Raw genomic sequence first — 20423 nt, forward strand, 5'->3', positions numbered from 1 at the left:
TCAGCCTTGAATATATTCAATGACTCAGCCTCCATAACTTTGAGGTCAAGAATTCTGAAAATTCTGATCTGTTGAAAGAAGAAATTCCTCCTTATCTCCATCTTAAATGGCCAAGCACTTAGTCAAACTCTTCCCCCTATTTTAAGGTTCCCTCATGAAGGGATCATCCTCTGTCAACATCCCCTCAGATTCATATGTTTCAATGAGATCTTATCTCAGTCTTCAAACCACCAACAGGCCCAACCTTTCCTCATAAGCCAGCCCCTTCTTCACTGGAATCAGCCTAGTGAACATTGTCTGAACTGCCTTCAACGCAAGGATATTGTTTCTTAAGTAAGGACACCAAACCTGAAGGTAGCACTCTAGGTGTGATCTCACCAACGTCCTGTACAGATGTGCTAAAACTTCTCTACCTTCATACTCTATCCCACCTTGCAATAAAGGCCTACATTCCATTTGCCTTCCTATTGACTTGTTGCACCTAACTTTTTGTTTCATGTACAAGGATACACAGATCCCTCTGTACCAAAGCATCTGTAATCTCTCTCCATTTAAACATTTTGTTTTTCTATTCTTCCTACCAAAGTGTATAACCTCACGTTCCCCACATTACACTCCATCTGCCAAATTTTAGCCTACTCACATAATTGATCTACATCCCTTTGAAGACCACGTATCCTTGTATCATTAGCAAACCTGACTAGGCCCCTTCATTCAAGCCATTTGTATATATTGTAAATAGTTGTCACCCGGCTAGTATTCCAGAAGACCCAGTGTAATTCTCTGGAGATCAGGGTTTGAATCCCACCACAGCAGATGGTGAAATTTGAATTCAATAAAAATCTGGAATTAAAAGTCTGATGATGACCACAAAACCATTGCCATTGTCGTAAAAATCCATCTGGTTCAATAATATTCTACAAGGAAGGAAATCTGCCGCCCTTGCCTGGTCTGGCCTACATGTGACTCCCGACCCACAGCAATGTGGTTGACTCTTAACTGCCCTCTGAACAGGGCAATTAGGGATGGGCAATAAATGCTGGCCTCGCCAGCAACGCCCACATCCCATGAACGAATAAAAAAAAGGTCCCAGCACTGATCCCTGTGGCACTCCACTAGTTACAGTTTGTCAACCTAAGACTGACCCATTTGGCCCAACACTGTTTCCTGTTAGTTAGCCAAACCTCAATCCATGCAAACAAATTACCTGCAATACTATGAGCTCATGTGCAGTAAACTTTTATGTTGCACCTTATCGAATGCTTTTTGGAAATTCAAATACACATCTACTGTTCTCCTTTATCCACTCTGCTTGTTACATCCTCAAAGAACGCTAATAAATCTGTCCAAAACAATTCCCCTTTCATAAAACCATGTTGTCTCTGCTTGACTTTATTATGATTTTCTAAATGCCCTGTTAATACTTCCTTAATAATGGATTCTAGCATTTTCCCCAATGACAGATGTTTGGCTAGCTGACCTATAGTTTCCTGCTTTCTGTCTCCTTACTATTTTTGAAGAGGGGAGTTACATTTGCAGTTTTCCAATTCGCTGGAACCTTTCCAGAACTTTTGCCAGTAACACCCTTTCTTCGAGATATGCAATCTTAATTGGAATAGGTGCTTTAACAAATCAGCAAATTGATATTATGTAACTTTTTTGGCTAACGTAAGAAATAGGAGATGACAATATGGTGCATTGAGCCTGCTCTGCCAGTCAATACCATCCCGTCTGGTCTTGGCTTCAACTCCACTTTCCTGCCGAATCCCCACATCTCTTGATTCCACGAGACCCCAAAAATCTGTTTATTTCAGCCTTAAATATGTTCATTGATACAGCATCCACAGCCCTTCTGGGGGTGGGGGGGGGGGGGGGGGGATTCCAAAGATCCACAACCCCTTGAGTGAAGGGATTTCTCATTTCAGTTCTAAATGATCATTCCCTTATCCCAAGACTGTGCCCTTGTATTCCAGATTTCCTAGCCAGAGAAAACAGCTTCTCAGTATCTGAATCACTTCTCATTCTCCTAAACTCCTACAATGGACAAAAGGTTTAATGAGGGGAAAAAAGCTGCTGAGAACAAATTATCATTTGACCATCAATAAGTAGGCTCAGGCTTGAAGGGAACTGAAATCATATGAATATTTTTGTGCACAGAAACAAATTTTAAGATATTGTCTAACATTCAGTCTGTATAATAGTACTTTGTTCACATTTCAGCTATTTCTCAAAAATTTGCTTTAAAATCTAGCAACCGCTGTGGGGGTTCAGGGGAAAGATTTACAGTGATGGACCGGTTGGTGTTGCTGTAAATGTTTGTCAATATATGCAATTTATATTTTCCAAAACTGAAATTGATAGCAGGAATTGAATATAAAAGTACTTCCTCAGCTATTCATTATAAAACTCCAGTTAAGAAATTTTAAACAGCCACACCTAGATGTGGCATATGTGGCACAAATATTGATATATGTCCTTCTTAAATTGTTAAATTAAGATTTTGTTAAAATAAATTCGGCAAAACATATTATAAAATTATATTCCCATTGGCCAACTCAAATGGCTAAATGGTCAAAAGCATTCAATTAAGATCTTCATGGTGAAATAGTTTTGAAATATTTGACCTAACACCACTGATAGTATTTCACAGAGGAGAATGCACCAAGTATAGTGAGCATGAGGCAATGCCTGTGACTGCTGGATCCTTTAAAATCTCTCTCACAATACATTGACATTAATTTGGCATCTAGTACGTATCAATTTAACTATATTCTCATTTGCTTAATTGCAACATATAAATTATTTTCACATATGACAGTGCATTTAAATAATCAAGTTCTTCCTTTCACACTGGAAGTACATTTTATTTTAAAGGATTCTATGTTTCAAGTCACTAAAATGGAAAATAAACTAAAACCAAAATAGCTGAGTACATTAACCACAACGTACATGACATAAAGGACTGTTAGATATAATTGTCAAGGCAGCTAGTGTTCCAAGTGCAGTTTCAGTTCAACGATAAAAAAGGGTTATTTCTTTGCGGCCTTCAAATCATTTCAGTATTCCGCGCTCATAACTCAACTGAAGATAGAATCAAAATGTCTGCTCCTCAGAGTTGCAATACTTGCAAGTACTTGAAGCCCTGGTTGTGACTTTATTGTTGCATAAAGGGAGGAACCTGCTGTCTGTTATCTCCATATTCTATGACATTACTTCAAAAATGATTGTTTTCTCCAATTCAGCTATTGTTCTTACCGTGAGGCACCTTTATCTTATCTGTTTTTCTTGACAGCCGATTTTTCTAAATTTATAGTGTAATCTTATCAGCCTAGTGGTGCCTCCAAAGAAAAAAATGCATATAATTTAATTGTGTTTAATGAATTTGAATGAAGTTTACTTTCCAAAAATAGCTATTTATAGACCCATTTAAAAACATCACACATCTGTAGGAGTTACTGTATAAATAAAACAAAATTTCTAGTTCATTCTAAGACAAGATTTTTCAAAAACACATTAAAAGTTGTACAAAAGCCAAAGTGTAAATTCAATCGGTATCAAAAGTTTGAATGTTATATTCACAAAATATACACTAATTTTGTATCAAAGACAGATGATCCGTAAAACACGGTAGATGATTAGCCATTATATGGTTGTCCTGTTATATGTTATGCAAAGGTTTCATTGAAGTGTCATTCTCATCTTTGACTACCTCTCTTTGTCATAGCTTCACGTATTTGTCTGTCAAGCTCACTTATGATACGATCCTCATGAGTGTATACTCCTGTCCTTAGTAAAGTGTCCCTCTCTTCTATGAGCCGAGCAAGATAATTGTCCAAGGCCTCATCTGGATGTCGAGCATGATCTCCAGCCTCCCTGCCACTGGCAGGGGCCTGCTGATCTGAAGATTCTTTTTTATCTTCTTGTAGCTTTAACCTGAAAAACATGCACCGAGAACTTTTAAAAATCCATGACAGTAATAAACTAAACTTAGTTCCAACTGGTATTTCCTGTGAGGCAACCAAAAATTTAAGAACTACCTTAAAATATCAAATACCAAGGAATGTAAAATAGAATGATGGGTGCAATGATGCAGCATAGGTTAAAATACCATCGTACAATGTCATGCAGCAGTGCGATATAGATTTATTCCTGCCTTTCATTCAGTTCATGATCATTGCTGCAGCACTGGGAGAAATATTAGCTGCATTCCCAAATAAAAAGAGATGGCTTTGGGGGGGTGGAGAGGAGCCATCACCTGTCAAATTACTTGGCTCTTAGCTTGCATCTTCACAGTATCGTCAGGTCAAGACTGGTACATTAGCCAAGAATGCAATGAGGCTGAGAAAGGGGAAGGGATGTGGGGGCGGGGGGGGGGGGCCCTCATCCAACAGTGATATAAAAACTCATGATGGTTTACTAATTTAAATCGCAAATCAAACCTTAATCCAAATATTCTGACAAAATACAGATTATGGGAAAATAGTAGGAACATTTCAATGATTATTTCACACGCAAATTGAGGAATCCCACCAAAGTTTAATGCCAACATAATATTAAGGTCAATTCCAAGAAAATGGAAGATCCCAATTTTGCATTCACTGTGGACCTAAAATGTGGAACTCTGGCAGAAACAGGCTAGAATATAAAGCAAATCTTCTCTGCTCAAATGATATATAAGTGACTTGCAATCTACAATAGTACATAGTTTTGTACATTTTGCTCAACACTGCTCATGGTAACAGCCAGCATCTTAACCTGCCACCAAACTGGCTGCTTATTTGTACAATTTACCCACAAGTTTTCAGGTCACTATTAACTAAATTATACACCTGAGCTGTTCGTTTGAAAATAAAACATTTTATTAGGAACAATACAAGATGATAACTGGACGTTTTCTGTTAGTTTTAAAATGTAGCTTGGTTTTCTGAAAAAAAATCAATATCTAGCCCTGAGTTTGAATGTTTCTTGTAGTTTGCAGAATATTTATAATTCAGGCAATTAAATATAGTCTAATCATTACTTTGAGAAACGTGTAATGTTAATGGTATCATGTTGATGACTTTACTTCATACATTCCAGTTTTATTTTAAAAAGCTGCGGCTAAGTTCTCTTCACTGACCAATTAGAATTGGCATTTTCTTACTGGTCTCTCATTGGAAGTTTTACAGCCACTTAGATTTTCATTTGAATATTTGCTATTATTCTGATTTGCTACTATTTTACTTTAGGCCAACAGCAAAGCATTAGGCAAAAATGTAACAAAAAGGGAGTATGCATATATATAAGACACTAAATATGAAATAGATACATGGACAGATGGTACCATTTTTCATTTTCTAAACAATTCAACCCAAAACTTGTCCTCAGTCCTAATGTTTTTTTTATTGATTCATGGGATAGCGAGGACAGCATTTATTGCCCATCCCTAATTGCCCTTAAGAAGGTGGTGTTGTACTGCCTTCTTGAACTGCTGCAGTCTATGTGGTGTAGGTGCACCCTAGGGAGGGAGTTCCAGGATTCTGACCTAGCAACAGTGAAGGAACAGTGATATATTTCCAAGTCAAGATAGTGAGTGGCTTGGAGGGGAACTTCCAGGTGGTGGTGTTCCCATCTATCTGCTGCCCTTGTTCTTCTAGATGGTAGTGGCCCTTGGTTTGGAAGGTGCTGTCTAAGGAGCCTTGGTGAGATCCTGCATTGCATCTTGTAAGATGGCAAACACTGCTGCCACTGTGCTTTGGTGGTGGAGGGAGTGAATGTTTGAGGATGGGGTGCAAATCAAGCGGGCTGCTTTGTCCTGGATGGTGTCAAGCTTCGGGCGGCGTTGGAGCTGCATTCATCCAGGCAAGTGGGGACTATTTCATCACATACCTGACTTGTGCTTAGCAGACGGTGGACAAGCTTTGGGAGTCAGGTGAGTGACTTGCTGCAGGATTCCTCGCCTCTGACCTACTCCTGTAGCCACAGTATTTATATGGCTGGTCCAGTTCAGTTTCTGGTCAATAGTAACCCCCAGGATGTTGATCGTGGGGGATTCAGCGATGGTAATGCCATTGAATGTCATGGGGCGATGGTTAGATTCTCTCTTGTTGGAAATGGTCATTGCCTGATGCTTGTGTGGTGCAAATGTTGCTTGCCACTTGCCAGCCCAAGCCTGGATATTTTCCAGGTCTTGCTGCATTTGGACATGGACTGCTTCAGAGTCTGAAGGGTCAAGAATGGTGCTGAACATTGTGCAATCATCAGCGAACATCCCCACTTCTGACCCAAGGTCATTGATAAAGCAGTTGAAGGGCCTAGGACACTACCCCGAGGAACTCCTGCAGTGATATCCTGGAACTGGGATGACTGACCTCCAACAACCACAATCATCTTCATTTGTACTAGGTATGATTCCAGCGATCGGAGAGTTTTCCCCCTGATTCCCATTGACTCTGGTTTTGCTAGGGCTCCTTGATGCCACACTCGGTCAAATGCTGCCTTGATGTCAAGGGCAGTCACTCTCACCTCACCTCTGGAGTTAAGCTCTTTTGTCCATGTTTGAACCAAGGCTGTAACGAGTTCAAGAGCTGAATGGCCCTGGGCGGAATCCAAATGAGTGTCAGTGAGCAGGTTATTGCTAAACAAGTGCCACTTGATAGCACTGTCGATGACCCCTTCCATTGCTTTACTGATGATCAAGAGTAGGCTGATGGGGTGGTAATTGGCAAGGTTGGATTTGTCCTGCTTTTTGTGTACAGGGCATAGCATGGCAGATGCCAGTGTTGTAGCTGTAATGGAACAACTTGGCTTGGGGGCATAGCATGTTCCAGAGCACAAGTCTTTATGACTATTGCCAGAATGTTGTCAGGGCCCATAGGCTTTACAGTATCTTCAGCCGTTTCTTGATATCACGGAGAATGAATCAAATTGGCAGAAGACTGGCATCTGTGATGCTGGGGATCACATGTTCATGAAAGGAAAGTGTGAGGTCAAGCACTTTGGTAGGAAGAATCAAAAGGCAGACTATTAGTTAAATGGAGAGAGACTCCAAAAAGTGTAGCACAGAGGGATCTAGGTGTTCCTGTGCATGAAACACAAAACGTTCGCAAGTAATTAAGAAGGCAAATAGATTTTTTTAATTAATTCATGGGATGTGGCCATCGCTGGCCAGCATTTATTGCTCATCCTTAATTGCCCTTGAGAACTGATTTGGCTTGAAATGGCTTGCTCAGCCATTTTGGAGGGCATTTTTAAGAGTCAACCACATTGCTGTGGGTCTGGGGTCACATATAGGCTAGGCCAGGCCAGGTAGGGCAGGCAAGAGTTCCTTCCCTAACGGACATTAGTGAACCAGATGGGTTTTTATGACAATCGACAGTGGTTTCAGGGTCATCATTAAACTTTTTTAAATTAATTAAAAAAAAAAAATTTAATTCAAATTCACCATTTGCCATGGTGGGATTCAAACTCAGGTTCCCAAAGCATTACCCTGGGTATCTGGAGTAATAGTCTGGTGACAATAGTCTGGTGGCCCGTATCGCTACTAGGTGGTTGGAGCTTAAAAATAGGGAAGTCTTGTTACAACTGTACAAGGGTTGTTGAGGCCACACCTGGACTATTGTGGATAGTTTGGGTACCTGTATTTAAGAAAGGATATACTTGCATTAGAGGCAGTTCAAGAGATTCACTAGGCTGATTCCTGGGATGAAGGGGTTGATTTATCAAGAACGGCTAAACAGATTAGGCCTTTATTCATTAGAGTTTAGAAGAATGAGGGGTGATCTTATTGAAATATACAAGATTCTGAGGGGGCTTGACAGGGTAGATGTTGAGAAGTTGTTTCCACTTGTGGGTGAATCTGGAACTAGGGGACATAGTTACAGAATAAGGGGGCACTCATTTAAAACTTAAATGCGAAGGAATTTCTTCCCTCAGAGAGTAGTGAATGTCTGGAATTCTCTACCCCAAAGAGTTGTGGAGGCTAGATCACAAAGTATTTAAAGAGGAGGTCAATAAGTTTTTGAAATATTGGGGAGTTGAGAGCTATGAGGAGCTGGCATGAAAGAGGAGCTGAGGCCAGGGGCAGATCAGCCATGATCTTATTGAGGGGCCGAATGTCTACTCCTGCTCCTATTTCTTACGTTCTGATGAACATGGTTCCCTTTTCATATCATGCACCTATATTGGATGTTTTAGATTTTTATCTTTAGTTCAAAATATAACTCAAAATTCTAACTGGACACTGCATAACACTTCTCCACTTTCTGGTACCTGTTCAGTTCATTCCTAATTTCCTCTAATTCTTGTCGTTCTGTTTTAACTACTTCTTTCTCTTCAGCTGCCAGGTACCGCAGCCTCATATGTTCCAGTTCTTGTTGCTGCTTCTTAAGTCTTGCCATTGCATTTTCTTGCTCACGCTAAAACAAAAAGAATATATTTTTTAAAATTTCAATTAACTAATTATTTCACAGGTTCAGTTACTAACAGCTCATGAATAATCAACTGGGATTTAAATTTATTTAACTAGCTTTTCAATGATAGGCCAAGAGCTTTGCATTTAGAACTGACTCGCCATTGGAAATATACTGAACAGCGTGAAGTTCCTGCATTGGATTTGACATTCAATTTATTATTCTAACTGACATTTTCTGATTCAGAGATAAAAACAAAAAAACTGCAGATGCTGGAAATCCAAAACAAAAACAGAATTACCTGGAAAAACTCAGCAGGTCTGGCAGCATCGGCGGAAAAGAAAAGAGTTGACGTTTCGAGTCCTCATGACCCTTCGACAGTTCTGTCGAAGGGTCATGAGGACTCGAAACGTCAACTCTTTTCTTCTCCGCCGATGCTGCCAGACCTGCTGAGTTTTTCCAGGTAATTCTGTTTTTGTTTTCTGATTCAGACTCTGTTACCCATTAACAATTCCTCAAGATGATCGGTTAAATAAATAACAGAGTTGTTTGCCCTGTTCACACAGGTCCCTTAGGCCCTCTGGGGGATGCTGCAATTTTGGTTAGTCAGATGATAGAAACTTTCATTGCAAAAGCCCACAGAAAACCTAACGCCACTCAGCAAAATCTGGCCAAAAATATTCCCTAAGCAGATTCTATTCATTAGTATTTTAAATAGAAGTCTATGTGCACTCCAAACATAAGTGGGTCTGGTTCCAGAGTTATTCAATAATTACAATGGAAAACAATTGAGAAAAGTCCTTTTGGTTTTAATATAAGGAAACCCTGTTCAGTAGCATGGTTCCCTACTGATCAAATGGCATTGAGATGAAGGCGCAAGTCTGTTAACTTAATTAAGGATGCTTGTCTAGTTAAAACAACAGATTGCTTTTTGAAAACAGCCCGCAGGGTATTCATTTCCGAGTTTGATTTGGTATTGAGAATGGAGGGGAGAAGACGACCTGCAGTTCACTCTTAGATTCAGCTTATCAGGCAACAGCAGCAGCAGCAATGATACTCCTGTTGGAAAACTGTCTGGCCCTTCCAGCACAAGAATATTAACCAGCAAAATCATTCAAAGAAGGAGAGAAAATGGAAGAGTGGAAAGGCAATGTACCACGTTATTAACTTTATCATTAAGGCAACATGAAATACAGGTTTCAAAATGAGGCAGATAAAGGGATCCACAAGTTCAAAAAGTTCTCCATTTGAGGCAGGTACGCTTTGGACCAAGGGCACAGCAGAAAATAGCCAGTTCTGTTTTTGCACTTTTCTACTGTTTTTACCTATGAGCACATTATTTTTGACTCTGTACATTAATGAGGCACACTTTGCAACAACAACAATGTTTTTGTTCAGGCAGATGACTCTACTTTTCAGAAGTTCTAACAGGTATTAACCAAGTTTGTGTCAATCCTTGCTGAGGAACTCCATCAAAGAAGTGAAAAATGGTTCAACAGTTAACAATACCCTCAGTAGAGATAGTGGTTTATGTAATAGATGACTCAGCAAAAATACTTAATGCATTTGCTTTAACATTGCTTCATTTACAAGTCTGCATCACAACTAAACGCTGTCTCAGATTTTCTACAATCTTAAAGAATACACCGAACAAATTAGATCACGAGACTCACATGTTTACTTTTCTATTTTTGGCAGAGGAACGATAAGGTCAACAACATTTTTCTCTCACTCACAACCGCAGATTACAATAATGATGAAAAAACAGTTGCATGGCTGACTTGATACGTCTAACTTGCTAGTCAGTGGTGTCATGCCCAGTTAAGGTATGTCAAATTCATAACTTTAAATATGGACTGCATTGGGTATAGAATTTTCTGGAACTGCCTTTTATTTTAAAAATGGACATTAAAAGGCTGTTAAGATGGCTGCTGAGGGTCAGGTGACTTCTGCAATTTCTGTATAGACTCAAAAGTATCTCAAGCCTTCCGAAAGTTCCTAATTGAATGACCATGGGTGGCGTGTATCCCTTGAATGGACATACCAAGACAAAACCATTTGTGGAATTTACACCTCCTACTGCTTGCGGACTTAGCCAAAACTAAAACATATGGACTCTTAGACTTACTAAGATAAAAGCAAAATACTGTGGATGCTGGAAATCTGAAACAAAAATAAAAATAGCTGGAAAAACTCAGCAGGTCTGACAGCATCTGCGGAGAAGAATACTGTTAACGTTTCAAGTCTGTATGACTCTTCATTAGGCTCTTCTGATGAAGAGTCATACGGTCTCAAAACGTTAACTGTACTCCTCTCCGCAGATGCTGTCAGACCTGCTGAGTTTTTCCAACTATTTTTATATTTGTTCCTAGATTTACTGTCTCCAAGCTCGAAAAAACAATGAGACCAAAAAGAAACCAGTCAAATCATAAGTAGGTGTAAATGGCCACCATCTTCTCCAATGTATAGCAATGGCTTCTAACCTTAAATCATTTTGGGTGGACAATAGAAGCATTGATCATGTGGTCACCTGACCAAACCTATCTTCAGATACCAAATCTAATTACCCAGGAACCAGGGAGAAACTAGTCAGTCTGCAAAACACACAGCAAGAGACGGCAGCAACAAAGGCACCAAAACCTATGTCGTAACACTGGAGACTACATCATAAGGTCTCCCAACCAGTTCCTTTTCAAGTCCACCAGTACAGAAACTTCACCCCCAGGTAAGAAAACTACTTGTAACTAAGGGTGGAATTCTCTCAAAAAGAAGGGAAGTGCGGTGGCGGGTGGTTTCAGCAGCACCCAACCTGCCATCTGTAATGGCAGCAACTCACGTCCGATTCTGCGCTTGGAGCCTCATTAATTATGAAGGGATACGTTTCTCTTCAAATCGGGAGTTGATTCAGCTGGCGGGTTCGAAGGTCTGGGTACCATATTTAAACGCCAGTCCAACACACAATCTCAATCTCTCCAGCCCACCAAAGATGTCTGCAATCAATAAGAGAAAGGCCAAGAGCCCCAGGATGAAGTCTGCACCTCGTCACCCACCAGGCCCTTCGGGCCTTGGTCAGCGGGGTGCAAGGACAACAGCATGTGCTCTACCACATGGATGACTGCAGGAAGCACAGCAGCCTCACCTCTTGTACCTGGGATACCATAGCAGAGCAGGTCAGCGCAGCTGACACCCATGCCCGAATTGCCACCCAGTGCAGGAAGGGGATGACTGATGTCATCCACTCCGGCAGGATAAGCCATCCTTCACCATCCTCCAATATCAAACTCTCATCATGGCATCATGCACTCAAATGGCTATTCTCTTCAGGGGTTTCAAGCAACAATTAATGGGGAATACATTTCAACACTCATTCTTTCACCGAGATGTTTACATCGCCACCATCCCATCTATCATATTGCTCACACTCCATCCTCTCGCCCTTCTGGGGATGGCTCACCACCCACAGAGGACAAGCATCTCACCCAACTTCTGCTCCGTCCCTTCATTTCTTCATCACACAGGCGAAGTTGGCTCACCAGAGGCGCGAGAGTGTGCAGACCGGGGGAGGCACGTTCGACATCCTCACCCTCAGTGAATTCAAGGAGGCTGAGCTAGCTGGGTTCGACAAGGATCACTCCTGTGGGGAAGGGGAGGTCGGCCTGTTCAACCAACCTGGTACGGATCACAGCTCCATCACTTCATCAAATCCTGACATTCACAGTGATTCACGTGCAGTCTTATCTAGCTCTTGCTCATTCACTGAAACTCTCTTTTCTATTTTCTAGGCACAAGCACTTGGAGGGCCCGAAGCTATTTCAGCATCACCAGTGTGAGCCCCTGGACCTCATCTGAGGATGGAAGCTCCAGAAGAACCATCAACGGCACTCATACACCATCCAAGAGCTCAGAGATACACTGTTGGTGGTGCACAAATGTAGATTAGGCTCTGGCTCACTTTCTGGGGAGCACCTCACTGACATGTCCCCGCAGCAGGCAGAGGCAGGGACAGCTTAGTCCGGCACTCGCAGGGCTGCTGGAGACCAGCCACCCGCTCGGTCCGAGTCAGATGATGAGCCTTTGGAAGCGGCTGCCAAATCTATGCTGGAGATGCAATTTTTTTTTTAAATTTATTCACGGGATGTGGGCTTCGCTGGCTGAGCCAGCATTTATTGCCCATCCCTAGTTGCCTTTCAGAAGGTGGTGGTGAGCTTCCTTCTTGAACCGCTGCAGTCCATGTGGTGTAGATACACCCTCAATGCTGTTGGAAAGGGAGTTCCAGGATTTTGACCCAGCAACAGTGAAGGAATGGTGATATATTTCCAAGTCAGGATGGTGAATGACTTGGAGTGAAACTTCCAGGTAGTGGTGTTCCCATCTATCTGCTGCCCTTGTCCTTCAAGATGGTAGTAGTTGTGAGCTTTTTGAAAGGTGTTGTCGCAAAGTGCCTTGGTGAATTCCTACAGCGCATCTTGTAGATGATACACACTGTTGCTACTGTGCATAGGTGGTGGAGGGAGTGAATGTTTGTGGATGTGGTGCCAATCAAGTGAGTTACTTTGTCCTGGACGATGTCAAGCTTCTTGAGTGTTGTGGGGGTTGCACTCATTCAGGCAAGTGGGGAGTATTCCACCACACTCCTGATTTGTGCCTTGTAGATGATGGACAGGCTTTGGGGAGTCAGGAGGTGAGTTACTCGTCACACGATTCCTGGTCTCTGACCTACTCTTGCAGCCACAGTATTTATATGGTTAGTCCATATAAATGCTGCTGCAGAACATCAGGCAGAGATTTGGCAGTCACTCAGCAGACTAGAGCGAACGATGGATGAGTCCATCCGCATTCTGTCTGATGTCATGGCTCTGACATGCAAACACCTCGAGGCCACCATGGGAAGGCTAGCAACCACCATGCAGGCCTTGGTCCAGCAGGTCTTGCTGGGTTTGCATTGGGCCCTGCATTCCATGGCCACACACCCTGATGGGCACCATCAGGACGTAAGCGACATGGGGATGAGGCACCATGACTCCCCTCTAGGTGCTCCATCTCCTGCAGGGGTCAGGGCGGGGCCCTCGGGCACCCCCAGGGAGGATGAGGGTCAGCCGGACACTGCGGGGGATTCTTCTCAGGACACTCCAAGAGTGTGCAGCCGCTCAAAGCCCCCTCTGCTTGTGACCCCATCCATTCCAGGCCGCCGAGGGCGCTTCTGCCCCTGTGCAGCTGACCTTTATCAGGCTGGGGTCCTTCAGGCCACGGGCCACAAAGGACGTCCACCGAGGTCATCACAGACATCAGGGCGTAGCAGTCTGCAGACTGCCTCCACCAGTGGATATTGCGGCTACACCCAGGGATAGCGCCAGAGTTAGGAAAGTTAAGAAAACCTGATGTCACTTTTGGGTCATGGATGGGCTAGACATGTAACCAAATTGCATTTTTGTTAATACATTTGATGATATGTGAATGTTCCCGTCAACTGAAGGCATTGGGATTTTGTATTTTGGAATCCTCTTATTTCGAGGTTTAGCCTTCCTCCCTCTCAGTCACAGTGTCCCACTGTGACATTCACATTCCTGTGATGTCAACCTCAGTTGAATTAGTATCTGCACCCCTTGTGTGATGTTAGGGAGATGTGTTTCAACCTTTATTGGAAGTGTGTGATGTAAGCATTTCTCATCCTTCTTCCTCAAAGAACACCAAGAAAGGCAATTCATAAGCATTGATAATCTAGCAGCATGTGTCTCCCCTCAATGGCAGAAGACATGCCTAGGGATCTCCTCCTCCCGTGCATGTTCACATCTTAGTCGCAGCAGTGTTGGCATCATTAGGTGGCGGAGAAGATTTCAAGTCTTCTCACGCATCGACGTGCTAATGGTGCAAATGGCGTTCGCACCACTCGTCGGTGGGATAACCGACCCACCGTGAAAACACAGTCTGGAGAATTGCGGCCTATTTTTACGATGGCGGGCTTACAATTTTTTTGCCTCCTGCTCGATTCTCTGCTCCTGCCCACCACAAAACCCACGACAGGCGGGATGGGAGAATTCCTCCCTAAGTTTGTGAACTGCTGAAAATCTACCTCAATGAGGGAATCCTACAATAATCGTGATATACAACTCCAGCTACTGAATCCAACTAGATTATCCTTAAAGAATGAAAATGCCTCTTCACCGGGTCTGCAACACATGCTTTTTCCTAAGATGAGTCGAACGCGTGCATCACAAACTATTCTTTTGACTACGGCTTGTAAAAATGCACGATTTTCTTTAATTGTATTTCTTTGTGCATGTGTGTGTATGTGTGTGCACGTCGAGTGAGTGATGTTGCGTTGGACTTTTCATGGTGAAGGCGCGAATAAATAATCCTATTTAAACCCACAAAAGCTTGCTTCTGTTATTTAAATTGACCACACATGCAGAGGTTAAGAAACACACACATCTTTTTCACACAAACAATGATTAAGGACAGTAAGGGAAGGGAATAAGGTTTCAGTTTCCTCTCTCATCCTTGTCCATAGCAGTGGTAATACTTCAATTACTAGAGTAGAGATCCAACGAAAAAGAATTACTTAACAGCAAAGTCAGAGAACCATATATGATGACAAGAATATTGGTACCTTTTCCAGTTCATTTTCCAGTTCACATCATTCACTTGCATATGCATCATTTCTTACTCTTTCCCCAGATTCATTCACTTAACATTGACACTTAAATCACTACAGTTCTTTATGTGACAATATTTCAATGTTTCATTACTGTGACAATATTTTACTACTTCATTACTGTGACAATATTTCAATAGTTCATTAGTTTTTACATTAAAAAGATGCTCAGTAAGAATCCTAATATATTTTCAGGACTAAGACCAGACAAATCTATTCCTTTATTTGAAGGCTTTCTTGTTTCCAATGCTCCCATGTCATGTATTAATATTTCTATCACTATTTTTGCAGGGAGACATTTAATGACTCAACCAAGAAATCTGAAACACCAACTGCCTGTTTAGTATCCGTAAGCATTCAGGATACTGGTTAATAACAGAATCAGAATGGTGATCAATAGCAAATTCGCAAAGCTTTGTGAAAAGGCATAGGGATTCCATTATAATGTAATCATGTAAGTACGGAACTCTATGTAATGGGGATCTATCATGGGCCCCAAAATTTTCCTGTAAATTTATCATGTCAGAATATATTTCAGAACGTTGACGTATAAATGCTCCACAAATGACTTAGAGCCAGCTAATGAAATGGTAGCTTTATGACTAATTAAAGCATCATTTTTTTCTGTATAAATATGGGTCAAACCTGCACTGATACCCATACAATGATCAATGTAAAATCATGTGTACTGAATCATGAAAGTGGAAATCTTATGTCATCACTGAGCTGAAAATCATTGCCCAGATAAAGAGGTGCTACGCAAGCGTCCGTTTTACAAAGAATGGGGATTGCTGAATCAATGCTTCATGGGTGCTTTCTAGATGAAGGGAAGTAGGGTGTCGATAGAGATGGATGAAGGTGCCCAAGCAAGAAAGCAAGCCCGAAATGCCAACAACATATCTCTCGACAAGGCCACATGCACTTGGTTCACCCAGCAGAGAGCTTATGGCACACCTGTATCCAGTTGAGGCATGCCATATTCATAACTTTAAACATGGACTGCATCCAATACTGCTTTTCAAGCTCAGGCTAAGAAGTTCTGCCACTAAATGAATGAAAATACAAACACCAAAGTACAGTTTGGAGTCAGCAAAGAATGGTTAGCAAGATTCAAGAACCAGCAAATTACTAAAGGAGGAGAACAACGGTCCATGGACAAGCCATCTGCAAAATAATTTTCCACTGAATTAAAGGCGATTTTGCGTGAAGAAGGATATATCGATGAACAAATCTCTAACTGGGTCAAGCCAGCCCTGCGCTACAAAATGTTACCAGAATAGATACTGGCAACAAGAAATCCAGAAGTAGCATCTGGATTTAAACAGATAAAGACAAGATTGACTATTCCTCATTTGTTGCAACACAGCTGATCTATAATCAGCTCACTCCACTCATCCTGGGAAAATTCCCCAAAACCATGCTGCTTCCATTGTCTAAACCTAAAATTATTACTATGCCAATACTCAATTAACATTGAAGCCAAGAAATCAATGCATGGCTGAATATCAACGTCAAGTAGCTACCAATGAGACAATGTCAGATGTTGAAATGTTGGATGGTTAACAGGTCCAAACCGTCAAGACATCCAGCATGCTGAAAATGATGATGACAACACAGAGACCACGCCACTGCCATCATCACACACTGTCACCCACTACCAAGAATAATTGCAGATCGCCAAGATGGTTGAAAGCCAACAAAAAATCAACTCTGCAAGTGTGACAGAACTTCAGATCATCCTACATTAGCAAAGACAGAGGCGAGGGGTAAATAGGAAGAGTTAAAAATTACTGATTTCTTCAGCGCACATCCTTCCATTCAATAAGACCGATTATACACGTATATTCACATTTCTCCTATCAGAAGAAATATAATATTTAATTTATCGAATTTATTGTCTTAATTTTGTTTCTTTGATTACTTGGGAGTTCTAGCTTGGCACTTTTGAAAGGATAGCATTATAATGCGGACTCATGATGAGGATCCTGCAGACCGTGTTATAGTGGGGTTCCAGTTAGCATTTATGCTGCTCTTCTTTGCAATGAGGCATTAGAGTTCAGCTCCCTATCAAAATGAGTAAGATGTAATTTCTGTGCTGTCATTTCTAAGATTCCAACTAAAAAAAACACTATTAGGCTACAGTTTTCAATATTGTGGATTTAATAATTTCATATAGTGGCAAACCCTAAGTAGAATGTTGTTAACCATACCATTAATTATTTACATATGGTTACAACCAAAACGCATCACCATGAATATGCACCATATTTCACACTCCTTCAAGACCACCACATGGTCTCAATGTGGAAACAGCCAAGACGTTTGAAACAACAGGCACGGTCAAATTTTATAATCAAAATTTATTTCATTTCAAAAATGTGATGAAAATGCTATGTAACTGATGTTAGAAGGCATCTGTTTAGTGATATCAATTAAATATTGAAATGTTCCACCACCAAGCTTTGAAGTTATTGAATGCATTAACTTAATTAAGTAATATTAACATTTAAAATAGAGAAATATCACTAGATTCAAAAAATAAAATTCTCCCCCGCAGGTGCCAATGTTAAGAGGTCTCTCTAGCAAGGAAATAAACATCTTTACTTGGAAAAGCTGCCCATAAATTTGAAGAGGAGTCGTAAACACGCGGCCATTAGACTAAACAATGGTCAAACACTGGCCACTGCATTCTAATTGCTAAGCTGTAGCAAGAACCTTTGGCAGAAACTGAAAAACTCAAGAGTAGTTTTCTGAAAATAACCCAGAGTTGTCAAGCGGGTAGGACAGCCTGGATGACTTCAAGACAATGTTTTTACATAAAGCTAGGCCTGAAAGTAATTTTTAGTGAAATTTATAACAGATCTTTGGCCAAATTTCTCAGAGATTAATCAGTTTAATTATTTAGAGTGGAAAAAGCTGAAGGGCTGGGGAGGAGTGGGGGGCGCTTAAGGACAGACAAGGTATTCCAGTTGCCAGGGAGGAATATCTTTACCTTTCAGAAATCGCTGTTTGTGAACGTTTTTTAAAATGCATTCCAGGAATAACAATATTAACACACAAAACAGACACAGACCACTTAACCAGTACAAAATGTAACTTGTGGTCCAAACTGTTATTTCAAACTTGCAGCTAGAACAAGTATGCCTTCACATTGATGGTCTGGTACAAAAAACCTCAAAGATAATCATATTCAATCTCAAGTAGGCTGCAGCTGGATATTGTCATTAACATTTTATTAGGGAGTTTGATATTTCCTTCTGCGTGCAATAGTTTATGGAAATATTTTGACAGAATGCCACAAAGATTTGGGAGCTAAGACACAGGCTGAGATTTCGGACCTACCATGATTCAGTAAGAACATAATGGTTTGTAGGGAGACAAAAAGGCTAGTCATGTTTTGACACTGTTTTTCTAAAATATTAAAATATGATCAATAAAACTCTTGAGAGCACGAGCCAAGTGAGATGCCTGCAGCTGAATAAATCCACTTATTCAAAGAAACTGAGGAAACAAATGCAGGGTTTGTGGATCTTTATCCAGAAAATGTCAAACACCTGCTCATATAATGTATACTAATGTACTGTCTGCAGTGTTACCATGGGTGGTTAATTCTTTTTTTATGAACACGATGGTGACAATGTTGGGAAAGACACTTCAGAATCTTGCTCTGCAGAGCCATCTAGTGGCCACAATACAGTAACAAATGAAATAGCAAAACTGAAGGGGAAATGCTGTCACCGTTATTTATAATGGTAAATGTTGACAGAACAGCATGATGAAATAGTGACAACAAAAACTATTTGGGGACCAAATGTGTGCCACATTAGATTTTTAGATTTATTGACTTAAACTAAAGGATTCCCACTTATCATCATACTATCATCTGACTGCTACCAAAGTATAATAATTTTCATAATATTTTCTGATTTGTTGTAAAGTAGGTTTATGGGTGTGAGTGTAGATGGTTCTGCCTGTTTGATTTAATTACATTTGGAGTCAGGTAGACTGCAAGCTTGAATTTATCAAAAGAAGCTAGGTGTAGAATTTACTTGAAATGCTAATGAATAAACACGGATGGGGTCTTAGCATGCAAGGTGTGATGGGAATTTGCATTTTTAGATAAGTGAAGGGATTGTTTGGATTTCAAAGGGATGTTAGGCTGTTTACAACTAGCCAGATAAGCAAGGCTAAACAGTGTGTTTGTTTTTCCCAAAGGTTACTGACAATATTGACCACATGAAAGTTTTTATATTATGGGAAAGTACATTTTCAAAGACATACGGAACAATGGAATTTACATATTAAGGAGAGAAACAGATATAAAAGAGAATGAAAGGCCAGATTGGGTGAGGCCATGTTAGATCTAACAGGAGTATCTGAGGCAGCCTTGAGGAAGCCTCCAGCCATTTGTGCATAAGTCTGTTGTGTCCAGTACCTGATGTTGGAGAAAGCCATTTGGAATTCCACTGTCAAATGGGTACTGTGTTAACTTGTTTTTTTTTAATCCAAAATCTATTTTGGCCTGTTGCCTTAAAGGGGTTGTGTAATTGAGGGTCAGGTTAATTAGGAATTTTAGGAGTTTTAGTATTAAGTAATTGTAGTCTCATGTATGTGCTTGAAATCTTTTATTTTGATAATTAATATTTTTGTTTATTTTTTTAAATCGCTAAAGGTCTTAGTGGATTCATTACTTCTGAATTCAATGCACACTTCTTCTCGTAATAAATACAAATTGCAAAGCCGTGTGACCAAGTTTCCCTTGTGGATTTGTTCTGCCTGGCACACATCATCTGCCAAGTCATAACAGTAACCCTGTCATGCCAAACTTTTGTCCCCTGCCCCCTTCCTTTACTGAAGACATGCATTTATCACATAGCCTTTAGTACTTTGTTCAAGTTTGTTGCACATGCAAGAGGCTTGACTCTTAAAGTTGGTGCCCACTCAGCCAAGAGGGAACTTAAATCACAACCGAACCAATGTGATCATCTTTTGATGCTCGCATGCATGGACAACCCATAGGTCTCGCTATGCAACTATAAGGAGTGATAAATTTAAGATGATTTCTCACCCCCTAATGCTCATGTGGTGAAGCAAAATGTAACTTGCCTACTGTCGCCTTAGCTGAGGTGGCTAACTCACTTCAAACCAGCTATGCAGTGTAAATCTACTGACCCATAAGAGTAGTACATCTTTTACTTAAAAAGGAAAACATAAGTTCTATCTTGTACTGAAATGTTCAAATATCTTCACTGTTCTTAACATCAAAATGTATTGGCATCCATTCTTGCTCATTCTTGAATATCTCACCAGCTATATGTTCTAAACATATGCTAAAGAAAAAAACTACGATCTCACAATATATTAGTTCACCAAAAAAAATG

At 40.8% G+C, this 20423-nt stretch overlaps 1 protein-coding gene across 1 annotated transcript in view; it reads right to left on the bottom strand.

Moving 5' to 3' along the window:
• Positions 1–2843: 2843 nt before the first annotated feature.
• The window catches only part of LOC121277359 (centrosomal protein of 120 kDa), a 126232-nt gene continuing 108652 nt past the window's right edge, over positions 2844–20423 (bottom strand). The window contains exons 20-21 of the mRNA XM_041186736.1: positions 8251–8396; positions 2844–3933 (exon numbers count right to left, since the gene is read on the bottom strand). Of these exons, the coding sequence (XP_041042670.1) occupies positions 3696–3933; positions 8251–8396 (384 nt within the window). The 3' untranslated portion in view covers positions 2844–3695. The remainder of the gene's footprint in view (positions 3934–8250; positions 8397–20423) is intronic.

This window comes from Carcharodon carcharias, chromosome 4 (genome assembly GCF_017639515.1).
Source record: "Carcharodon carcharias isolate sCarCar2 chromosome 4, sCarCar2.pri, whole genome shotgun sequence".
Lineage (NCBI taxonomy): Eukaryota > Metazoa > Chordata > Chondrichthyes > Lamniformes > Lamnidae > Carcharodon > Carcharodon carcharias.